At 37.3% G+C, this 12,232-nt stretch overlaps 1 protein-coding gene across 1 annotated transcript; it reads right to left on the bottom strand.

Annotated features, from left to right (window-relative positions):
• Positions 1–2,758: 2,758 nt before the first annotated feature.
• Positions 2,759–12,073, bottom strand: mutyh (mutY DNA glycosylase). The gene is made up of 15 exons (XM_050055918.1): positions 11,858–12,073; positions 10,593–10,723; positions 9,417–9,456; positions 9,024–9,097; positions 8,882–8,923; positions 8,717–8,788; positions 8,496–8,609; positions 8,302–8,399; positions 6,732–6,876; positions 6,464–6,551; positions 6,200–6,382; positions 4,736–4,881; positions 4,487–4,636; positions 4,111–4,161; positions 2,759–4,010 (listed from the first exon to the last, which is right to left on the bottom strand). The coding sequence occupies exons 1-15, from the start codon at positions 11,961–11,963 to the stop codon at positions 3,867–3,869; spliced, it is 1,584 nt and encodes a 527-aa protein (XP_049911875.1). The 5' UTR covers positions 11,964–12,073; the 3' UTR covers positions 2,759–3,866.
• Between the last annotated feature and the right edge of the window lie 159 nt (positions 12,074–12,232).

Raw genomic sequence — 12,232 nt, 5'->3', positions numbered from 1 at the left:
ATCTATTAAAAATAAGTCATCATAGGTTACATAAATCTTTCATAGGATTCTTGTTTCTGGGTGACCCCCACTATGTCTATGTGAACTTTGATGCAATTTTACTGTATAGTTTGAGAAATTTAAAAGGTAAAATCTGCTCAAATTACTTGACAAGAAACATATTGTATATAAATAAAATAAATTTGTCAATTTCCTTTTGAGTTTTCTGTGCACTGTTTATATACCTAATTCTCTGTGACAATAAGAGCGTATAAAACTGACAGTTTATAATGCTAGCATGTCTTCCCTGTCCTCAAGTAAGTCATGTTGTGTTCTCTAGCATTCTTTCTGTAGAATACTTTTAATATAACTGTCATATATAATATTTTAGTTATGCCAGGCCTATGTAAAGACACATGTACAGATTAAGAGAAAGCAAATACAATAACAACGTCTTTCAGCCTATGTGAATTTCATATTTTACAGTGTCTTCTTACTGCTTAGGGTTTTAAAGTGGTCCGTCGCATTTGTTCTTACGCCTCCTTTTACATTATCGTTTTGTGGATTTTTCTTTTTTCCAGACACAACCTACTTTTGTCTACAAGGGGACACTAATATAACATCAACACAACAATTTGAGCAGACTTTACCTTTAAATTTCTAATAAACTATAGTAAAATTGTATGTAAATTGATATGGACATAGTGGGGGTCACCTATACAAGAATCAATTGAAAGATTTATGTTAACCTATGAAGGATTTTTAAAATTAATATTTAATATGAGAAAATTATGATTATACTATAGGGTAATTTGAGCAGACTTTACCTTTAAACTTCTTATAAACTATGCAGTTAAAATTACATTAAAGTGGATATAGACATAGTGGGGGTCACCTAGAACAATAATCTTTTGAAAGATTTGTATAACCTATGAAGGATTATTTTAAAGTTATTATTTAATATTAGGAAACTTTGTATGTATTGTATTTCTAGCAGGCTTTACCTTTACATTTCTTATAGACTATACAGTAAAACTGCATCACATTTGATGAAGACATAGTGGGGGTCACATAGAACAAGAATCAATTGAAAGATTTATGTAACCTATGAAGGATGTTTTTTTTTTAAATTAATATTTAATATGAGCAAATTATAATTATATTAAGTGGCTTGGCTGGACTTTCGCCAATGACGGCTCACTTGACCGCAGTGATTTTTTATGCTTATCAGCACTGTGTAAAGTTATTGCCAATGCTCACATAGCACTTTCTGTTATTCAGTAATAGCCCTGTATTCTCCCACTGACAAGGACGGGATGCTTTTATTTTGAAAAACCAACACACAATATCCGGTCACACATAGTAAACGCGGCCGTAATCAGTAGTATAATTAACAAACTTAACGACATGCACTTCGTATTCCTGCTCAAACACAGAGCACCTGACAGCAGTAACAACAGGTAACACAAGAAAACACATGTGCTGAAGTTAACATATTTTTGACATGCTGAATGCATGCGTGAAACTGGATCTAATTAGCATATTCATCCCGCACCTAAACTCTAAATTATCATCCACCTCTGCCGTCAGAAATCCTCCACAGCTGCATCAACACCAGTAGACACAACACCACAGGCAATATAAACAACAATATTCACTTTTAATTCACGCACAAACCGCTGTGAAGACTAATAAGTTACTGCACTGCAAACCTCTGGTGCATCTCTCCACTGACTCTCTGAGGCACCTGGTGACACACTGATTTGAGCTCACCTTCACACAGGTAGAACGTTGCATGTCCAGTCTTCATCTCAGGTAAGTTTCCAATTCACAGTTTCAGAATCCATCACAGGTTGGTGTCCATTCAACTGTTCAGTGTCCATTAAAGATAAGTTTCCATTCATCTTTTTAACACGGTCAAAAAACTGTTTGCTTCCCCAGTGACACACCTGCAACTCATCACCTGCACCTCATCCAAATCACCTGCGTTTCCCTACTCTAGTGCGCCACCCCGTGTACAAACAACAAAACTGCATCTATTTACATGTAGTCACCATGAAACACAAATAATGTTACTGTGGCTCCAACATAGCTCTAAAAATAATATCCAGATATTTCAGGGTATTTTTGCGGTAATGATATTCGTGACATTATGACTAATTAGTTAAAACAAATTAGATAATTAAATAAAATAGGACTGCAACAAAATAAGTGATATAGTTTTACAGTTTGCCTTCAAATATTCAGGAAAAACTAAACAAAAATGATCTCTCATTTCTTTAGTTTGTGAACAACAGCAGCAACTCCAAAAAATCCTAAATGATTGAGTTGGTTTTTTGTCACCTGGACCTTTAAGCTCTGCTAATTCTAGCTTTCAAGCTAGATTTTGGCGAGGGAACAACTGGCATGAGCATTTTCGAAGGGGTTGTTTCCACTAAATGTTTTGTCTCTTACAATCAATGTACTCCTTCAAATTAAAGCTGTATATTGTCTTTTTCAGTGGCGTAAGGTAGTTAAAATGGGGCCCAGTGCACGCTATTATGAGGGGCCCTATTATGCCCTAGTTACAAGTTATGAAGCACACACACACACACACACACACACACACACACACACACACAGTTTTAGGTGTATATATATTTTAGCAACAGTGTGTCTTACTGCCGCTTTTACGTTACATCCACTTGCAGATACTTGATATTGGACACATTAACATATATTACACAGCAATCATCATTACATATCTGTATAAGACAAATCTACAAAAGAAAATAGGAAGTTATTAGTTTAATTTGATATTTCTTTTATTGGTAAATTATAGTTTTTTTTAAACTAGTTTATGTAGAATAAGTTTATAATTTGTTATAGATTGACAACCAGAAAACCATGATGGAGATGGGTTTGCCTTATTTAGGGCATGTATGGAAAATAGCACCATTTTTGTTTTAATGTCAGTTCTTCTTTGAACACAGGCGTATTTCCAGGTGGCAGTCGGGCCCCTCCACCCCATGGGCCCCAGTGCAACTGCACTGCCTGCACTGTCTATATTTACGCCCCTGGTCTTTTTAAAGAAAAGGACAACCAGCCTATTTGGGTAACAATGAATCGCCCAACACGTGTGCAGGTACCAAACAAATTAAAACAGGATTATTGTGGAAATCAAAATGATAACTAGGAAATCAAATAATTAGTAGTATTAACTGTAAAATCAGAAACCAAAGTATAAATGTATGTGGTTCCTTACATCTAATATTGACATAGTTTTCAACTAGCCCATAAACTTAAACGGCATATTCAAAATTCCTGAAATTCAGTAATGACTTGGTTTTTGTGCTACCCAAAGATTTTCAGTGGCTCATCTGGCCACCCCTGTGAAAACATTCTGGGGTGCCACTGACAACTTGTGTTCACTATGTTTTGCCCACTTTCTCCATGTTAAAAAAATAGGTATTAAATCTTGATTGGAGGATGAACAGCAGATCAAACATGCCATGTCTTGTGTCTGTTTTATTATAAGTATCGTAAAAGCTGAAAGTTACGTTCTCTACAACTTTTGTCCACTAACATTACACTTTTATTGCGGTTATAAACATGACAAGAATCGTACATGCTGCTTGTAAAAGACGTAGACTAGTTACAATATAGTGATAAAAACATTATCTACAATGAGGTCATTACAAATCAAACTACACTGTTGATTCACTAAAAGTCCCAACAGGAACATCACAGGAGCAATATGGTTTTTAAAATGTGCATTTTTTAAGAATTTAAAAACTGATCTTGTTAAAATAATTTGATTGGACCACAGTAATACCTTGATGTGGCAACACACTGTGATGCTTTGGCAGTAAGGCATATGTGTATGACTTTGACACACAACAGTACCATCAAGATTCCTTTTTAACGCTGTTGAAGAAGGAGCTGAGGGAGAGCTGTCTGCTGCCGCTGTGAGCTGCACTCAGTTTGGGTTTTTTGGAAGTCTGTGGTCTCTTGTTGTTCTTTGTGCCGCTGTGCTTCTGTATTTTTCCATCCTATATGAGACATGAAGAGACAAATGATGAAGGTGTGATCTGTCATTAGTATATGATCATGGAATAAGGTACATTATATAATATACAGAAGGATTCTTACCTTAGAAGTTTGTTCTTTTTGACTGCCTACAGAGTCGCACAACTTTACAATCTGCAGGAGAATTAAATATGTTGATCCCATTTATTCAGACGACACATAAGCAGATGTGGACACTCACTCGCTTACTTCTGCTGTCAAAACTGTCTTATACAAACTCAACAACTGCACCTGCCCTTCACACTTTCTTCATATTTAAAGACTTAAAATCACTGAGAACCTGTAATGTGACACAGGTTAACTGTACAAGTGTCTCTACACACCAGAGGTACATGTAGAAAAATACACTGCTGCTGCAAAAGCATGCTTTCTGTTCTCTCCTGGTGCTGCATAGGACCTCAGCAAAGCTTCACACACACTGTGTAAACAAAATAAAAACCTTTTTCATTCCCGTGGACACAGCCGCCTCCTGCAGAGCAGACCTGGTGAGCCACTGTGCATTTTCAGTCTGTGTTAGTGTGTCAGCTTCCTTCAAACACACACTGTGAACCACGTACGTCTGGTGGATGTGGGAGAAGATGTGAACCACCTGCAAACAGCCAATCAGTGATGCATCAGAAGGCTGCAGAAAGGGTTTATTTACATATGAAAGTGTGTGTGACAGATGGGTGGTAAACATCAGGCTTACCTCTCCCACATACTGGACGAGGCTTTCCGTCAGAGGGGTTCCCAGTATCCCGCTGATCTGAGCACACAGCGCCCTCTTCTGTTTCATCTCAGAGCTCTTCTCCTCCTGCAGAAGACTTGGAAACTCCCACAAGCCTGCCAGCAAACCTTTAAACGCAAACGCACATGCACAAGATTAACTGGAGCTTTCTTTGTCTATTGTTATATTTTATTATCAGTTTTAATTAATTTTGCACTTTGAGTCACATTTTTAACAATAGTAATAGTAATAAACTTAATTTATAAAGCATTTTTCCAGACAAAGAAACAATGTGCTTAACACGGTTGTACAAGGATTTAAAACAGCAGGATTTAGGCAAATAAAATCCGGCAATTTAAGTAATACAGAAAGTACATGGGGGGGAAAAATGAAAAGAAAAGAACCACAACAATAAAGATAAATAGGCTACCAACAATAAAACAGATGAGTGATGTTGGCAATTAAATACCCTGAGGAAAACACTGAGGCAAATAAATTAATTATAATCATAATTATTAGAATAATTATTTTTTCATTATAATTAGATTATTAGACAAAAATAAAAGAGTAAAATACCCAGTGTCAATATAAGACGAGAATAATACTAATAATAATAATAATAATAATAATAATTATAGTAGTTTTTTTATTTGTTTGTTTTGTTTTTAAATCCATTTCAGCAGTGGTAGAAAAAAATTATCTTCAGTAAAAGTAGCAATATTATAGAATAAAAATACTCCGTTACAAGTAAAAGCTCTGCAATCAAATTACAAGGACAAAGGTATCAGCATCAAAATATACTTAAAATATTCATAATGAAGACTGTTGGACTCAGAATAAATTATTGTATTACAAGTGTTGATACATTTATGTGTTCATCACTTAAATGTTACAGCTGGTAAAGGTGGAGCTTATTTTAATTACTTTATATACTGATATATACTTGTGAATTTCCCCCCAGGATTAAATTATTTTTTTTAAATCTGTAATAATACATTAGAATTTTTGTTGTTGATTGTATTATCAATCTGAATCCACAAAGGACCTGGAAACTTATGTTTTCAAGTCACTGTAGTGGAGTAAAAAGTACAATATATGCTCTCTGAAGTGACGAGAAGTAGAACTACTTGAGTTAAGTTTCTTTTCACTGCTGCATTTCTGTATTTAATATTCTTCAAAGTTTGCTTGACTTAGAGTAAAATGACAATAAAAAAATCAAAATAAACTCTGATGGCGTAAAAGCTGCAGAGTTATTAAAGTCTATTAGAATAATGGACCTATGAATCACTGCTCACTTCCCCAATTCATTCCACAATTCAAATAAGGAAGTGAAAACAAAACAGCATTTCAATCTGATTATCAGGCTGGAGACGACTTCCTTTTGCAGCCAACCCTTGACCACCACAAACAGATCCCTGACCAGTGGCACACACTGCGAGCACTGACCTTTGTTCGGCCTCTGTGTGAGCAGGTACTCGTCCTCTCCCTCCTCTCCAGGTCTCGTCACCACACAGGTCAGAGTTCGCTCCACTCGAGGCGCCTTTTTTGCCGGCTTTCTGGGGAAGTTCTGAACTCCCAACTCATCGTCCCAGGGCTCCGTGGGACACAGCGGACACGTCCCACTGTTCACTGAGAGAGTAAAAAGTGCTTTAATATAATGTCATGACTATATGGAGGTCTGAAGGAGAGAAGAGGAGTCAGGACACTTACTACAGTCTTCTATATCAGGCAGGGTGGATGACTTCCTGTCCAGCTTCCCCAAGAGCTTCCTGGAGTTTGTCTCTTGTTTGACTTGAACCTACACATACACACGCTGTGTTAACCATCATGTACACTGAGAAATAAACAAATCCCACCCTTTTCACTATGATCTAAAGTATTAATCTGTTTTAGCACGTCTGCATTTACAGCCCAAAGCAAAGCACTACCCAAAACCATTGCTTACTAGCACTACTTTAGCACATTGGACATTTTTTACCTTGCAGAAAGAGTGGCAGTGAGACTGTACGGGACACTGGCTGCACAGTGGTCCTTTTGGGGTGCAGACTCGTGCACCCAGCTCCATCATAGCTTGGTTAAAGTCCCCGGGTCTCTCAGGGTCCACCAGTGTGTTGGCTAGACTCCTGAAATTGATCAGAAAAAAATAACTCAAAAACTGGAATCACAGCATATTCATTTAAGTAATTCACCCCCCCCGAATGAATGGATCTTAGGACTTTATTTCTTAGTTGAAACTTTAAAACCACATTAATACCATTTTACAAATACTGGCTTTGGTATTAAATATTTCTTTTTTTCAGTGCTGCGATCACATGAAACGCTGATATTCCTTTTCACAGTAAAGAGAGCATATTTGGACTTGGATTGGACTGTGGCAACTAAAAAATGTCTTTCAGATTCCCTAACCCCGTCCAGTTTTCTGTTTTATATCTTTAAGGAATATTTCTCTTTTGTTTTAAACAGAGGAATATCCCTCAAAGATTTCTTTTATATCTTAATATTTTAAAGGAATACTTCAGCCCCCAATTGAAAATGTGTGTATCTCAGCTCATGGCATGTTGAATTCATGAAGAAAACATTTTTCTTGCATGCCTCCACAGTGAACGCACAATCAAGAATAGAGAAAATTTCTTGATGCATTGAAGTCATCGGGGTCGACGCTTAACAACAGCACAACTATACCAAAATATCCATTTAAAAACTCTCACACAACTCGTGCAGTACAATCACAGTCTTATTTATTGAGTCCTATGTGTAGTACTTCCGAAACAGACAGCCCTTTCCAACGGGGAACTGAACTGGCAATGAAACTTATCTGTGCTCTCTTCAAAGCCAGACTCCATTAACAAAAACAGTAATTTAACCTCACTGAACACTGAAGCTGCTGGTGTACCACTCCCTCGATCAGTTAGTTTGCGTTGTTGTATGACTTTGTTGAATCCAAATTAACCCTTTAACACAAACGTCACACAAAAACTACTGATCAAGGCAGTGGTAGACCAGCAGCTCCCGTGTTCAGTGAGGTAAAATTACTGTTTTTTGTCAACATTATCTGGCTTTGAAGAGAGCAAAGATTAAGTTTAACTTTCTGTTGAGTTCCTCATTGGAAAGAGGTGTCTGTTTGGGAGGTACTGAGCATACAACTGGATAAATCAGACCTGGATTATACTGCACGTTTTATAAGAGTTTGTGACTATGACTTCAATTCATCAAAATTTCCCCTTTTTGGGATTCTTTCTTTATCAAACACGTGCCAAAAACATCATTCATTAATTCAAAAAAACATGAAATAAGTTATTGATATACACATGACTAGTGCAACAATTGTAACAGTGTGTTTATGAAAGCCAATGAAAATTGTATGCAGAGTTCGTATCTGACCATTACAGAGATGTGTTTGGGTGTCCGGCAGACATTTATGTTTATTGCATGCAGAACTTACAAAGGCAGGTAACAAATAAAACAACAGCATCACAGTAACATTCAGAGACATTAAAGTAGGTGCTGGGATCAAAACCAAGGATATCAGTTTGAAGTGTTAATCTCACCAAAGTGCCTCTGTTACTGCAGGACTTGTGCTGTCAGCACCGATGGCCCTCATGCGACACAGCACCCGGATCAAATTGCCATCCACGGCTCCAGTAACCTAGGCGACAGAGGTCTTTTCAGTCATCAGTGATAAACAAGGCAGTGCAGCTATCAAGTGTGGCCCCACAATTTTGCCTCGCCCACAGAAACACACCTGACCCAGTGCAATAGAGCCTATAGCTGCAGCAGTGTAGCGTCCCACTCCAGGTAGCTGTTTCAGAAGGCCGTCGACTGTGCGAGGCATCTGCCCTTTAAGCTCTGACACCACCTGCAACAGACCAGTGATACAATGAACACTCTGCACCTTCATATTTCATAAGTGATTGTTTAGCACAATTACATCTTTGCTCTGAGCCACAAGATCACAACACAGACCTTTTGAGCTCCTTCATGCAGTCTTCTTCCTCTGGAGTAGTAGCCAAGACCCGCCCACATCTGGTTTACTTCCTACACAGAAATTAAATCAATAAATTTAGTCTGAAATCAATACGATTTTAAAACCAGCCTCATCTTCAGAGACACTGCTTTTGTAGTGATCACCTCTAGTGTAGCAGCTGCAAGATCCTGCACCGTGGGCCAACGCTGGAATACAAGAAGAAAGAGTTTAAATTGGTGCAATATATTGATTACATTATATACTGCAAGGACTCCAGTGTGATGAACAACTCTCAACTACACCCACCTTCATCCATTTGTTGTAGTAATCTATTACTGTGGCCACTTGGGTCTGTTGCAGCATGATTTCTGAAACCCACACTGAAAAAAATGAGAGGAAACAGTTTAATGGAGAGTGTTTACAGTAGTTAATGATGTGTAGTTCTGACAAGAAAAGTGAAAAAACAACACGCACATCTTACCCCGTATGAGGGTGGGTGCTGGACCAAAAAAGTTAACATGTAAAAAACAAGTAAAGTTGAGCCATGTTGGCTCTTCCTCAGATGCTTACAAGCATCTGAGGAAGAGCTGACATAGCTCAAAACGTCATGCTATAAATAAATCACACTTGATTGGAGCTTTTTTGGTGTGCGGACTTTACTTGTTTTTTACTAATTATGACAAGAAAACATCTTCTTACCTGCATACGTTCTGATGTTGAGGTCTGACTCTGTCACAGCCTGTAAAATAAATACAAGGAGCCTTTTAGGATACTACATTGAATGATGCATTTTATTATTCAGTAAAAATAAATGCAAAATTAAAGTAATTTCAAGGAATTCGTGCTGAAAACCAGATGAGAATACTGTCTAAAAAAGCCAAGGCATAACAGGAAAGACTTTAGTAGAAATACGGTCAGATATTATCATTATGAAATTAAGATTAACCACACATTATTATTGCAATTTTCAACTGGGCCAATACAAAAGGTTATGAATTTTATTTAATTTTATTTTGATTTTTAATCAGTATGTTGTGTGCTCCCATTTCCTGTAAGTGTGACACATGACATTCTCTTACACTATCTTTTATATTTTTCCCATTTAAATGGATGTGTCACTGGTGCGTCGATCAATTTAATTAACAGGAGAGAGTGAAATGGGGGAGTGAGAGAGAGTTGGGAGATGACATGCAGCAAATGGTCACGAGCCGGAGTTGAACCTGCGACCACTGCAGCGAGGCATCACCTCTGTATATGGGGCGCTGCCACAACCCATACGCTACCGACACCCCGTAAAATGAATTTTTGAATAATTTTGTTAATAAATATTTCATGAGTAATAGCTGGTTGTCAATTGTTACTTCATATTAGTACATAAAAACAAACATTTATGTTGTTATGAGAGTGGTAACACACATTATAGAGTCTATTGTGCACAACTATAAATACAGGTGTACCTTGAGATTTTGGCATGCCATTTGGTGTGCCTTGGGTACAAAAAGTTTGAAAACCACTGTCCTAAATTCATTTACTGTGACTTTGTAATCCCTGTTGTTGTTGTTTTACTTTTAGGATCTGTACAGTGACAAAATAGATTAGAGAAAGATTAAATGCACTAATGAAAACCATCAAATGTGGTATGATAGAAATGTCAGTGATAAAAGCATCATTATCCAAATGAGAGAAAAAAATAATAGGTTTCTGTACAATGCTATATCCTCACCTCTGAACAAAACTTGCAACAACACCCCCCATACTTTAATAATGAAACATAACTAAGGTTCATCTCTAACAACCAAATACTTGGATTAATAAAAGACAACATTTCTTGTCAAAGTAAAGTAAAAAGTAAAAAAAAAAAATATTTATCCTTACCAGAGTCCTCCATGGCAGCTCTCTCTTTTCCTTGTCGTACCAGCGGAGGAGCTGAGAGCGCAGCAGCACCACATCAGCAGGATCAGGGAAAGTGTGGTATGTGGATGGTGAGGAGGCATTCGAGGTTTCCTCTGGGCAAACAAAAACATTAGTTTCATTTACACAAAACAGACTTTTAATAAGGCAAACGTCACTGATGTTCAAGCAAGTAACTGATAACCGATACAGATGTATCCACTTTTTCCCAACCTTATTTTAAGTGATCATCATGTCTCTTCTGTAGTGGAATTAACATCATATTATGCATGTCTACTCTTACTATGATGGCCCACCAGAAGATGGAGACATGAAATACAGCGCTTTTCAATGTATGTAATATTTATTCATTGTGCAAAATAAGAAAAAGCATGTTGGCTGATTCTGATAGTTAATTTTAAAGCCGATATCAGCCATTACAGATGATATACCTGTATTATCGTGCATCCCTACACTCTAAATGGGCTACAGACAAAAGTGTGGACAAAAATGGAGGATAATACTGGACAGAGAGATGTGGATGAAGTCTTACAACCACACCCACTAAAAAGAGGAGATTAAGCCTCATTATTTCAGTTTTTTTTCAAACAGAAATGTTTGTTTTCTACAGCTTTGAAGAGTGTTAGAACATTTTTTTGGGGAAAAAATCACTTTAAAGCCACAAATGTTATTAATATATAATATCAGTGTGTAGTTGGTGTTATGTGTGCTTATTCTAATGATGTTTTTTAAATACTTTACTGATACAAAAGCACAATTTTTTGAAAAAAGTTTTGCAATAAGTGTTTGCTTTAGCAAGAGATGCATGTTTTGCTGATTTTGAGTGAGGATTTGTGGCTATAGGTTCAAAAATAGTGCCTAAGCAATCAGAGAAAAATCTGCAATGTCTAATTCCGAGGCTGGACACTTCCAAAATCAGTTGAATGAAAATCTTTGTCACACTGTTTCAAACAAAATTGCAGAAATGTAACGTCAACATCAGAATGTCAGTATTTAATGTGAGTATTTAATGAGTGTCTGTCGTACAGGATTACATTACGCTGTGCATGAGTTGCTGTAATTGTGTTTATCTTCCATAAATCTCGTGCAGACTGCAGGATGTTTGCAGACAGTCATTCACAAACGCTATGTTGGTTCAAATTCACTATCATATTAATATGCACAATATTCAAAGTGTCTGTGTCTGTCTTTTAACATAGTAAGTTAAATAACATGATCATGTCTGCTACCTTGTTTCACAGCTGTGTTTGACCTCTTCCGCTTTGTCTTCGCGGTCTCCACCATCTCCAGTCCGGCTCTCTTTCCTTTAACCATCGCTGAACGCAGCCTGCTCATATTCAAACACCATGTGTGAAGACTTATATCATTTCTCTGCAGAGCACAAACTCTTCGGTTTACTTCACGGATTCATTCCAGCTCCCGCCACGTCCAGGACGGACTGCCGCTGCTCGTCCAATCCGCTGCAGGGAAGCAGCGGAAGTGCGTAGACGTCATCTCCGGTGGGCGGTCAAAAAAATAAAATTAGGTAACTGCGCTGTGTGCGGTTGTGCAACGAAAAAATAATATTATTTTTAATTATCATCATCAATACACTGGATTAAAGG

The sequence above is a fragment of the Epinephelus moara genome, chromosome 10 (assembly GCF_006386435.1).
Source record: "Epinephelus moara isolate mb chromosome 10, YSFRI_EMoa_1.0, whole genome shotgun sequence".
Lineage (NCBI taxonomy): Eukaryota > Metazoa > Chordata > Actinopteri > Perciformes > Serranidae > Epinephelus > Epinephelus moara.
This window is presented reverse-complemented; position numbering and strand designations above follow the sequence as displayed.

Excerpts from the sequence above, each read along its gene's own strand:
- mutyh (XM_050055918.1), bottom strand. The coding sequence starts at position 11,963 with ATGAGCAGGCTGCGTTCAGCGATGGTTAAAGGAAAGAGAGCCGGACTG. Across the intron at positions 6,877-8,301 it reads GCAGTAACAGAGGCACTTTG|GAGTCTAGCCAACACACTGG; the intron begins GTGAGATTAACA and ends GATCAATTTCAG. Across the intron at positions 4,882-6,199 it reads CACACAGAGGCCGAACAAAG|GTTTGCTGGCAGGCTTGTGG; the intron begins GTCAGTGCTCGC and ends TTGCGTTTAAAG.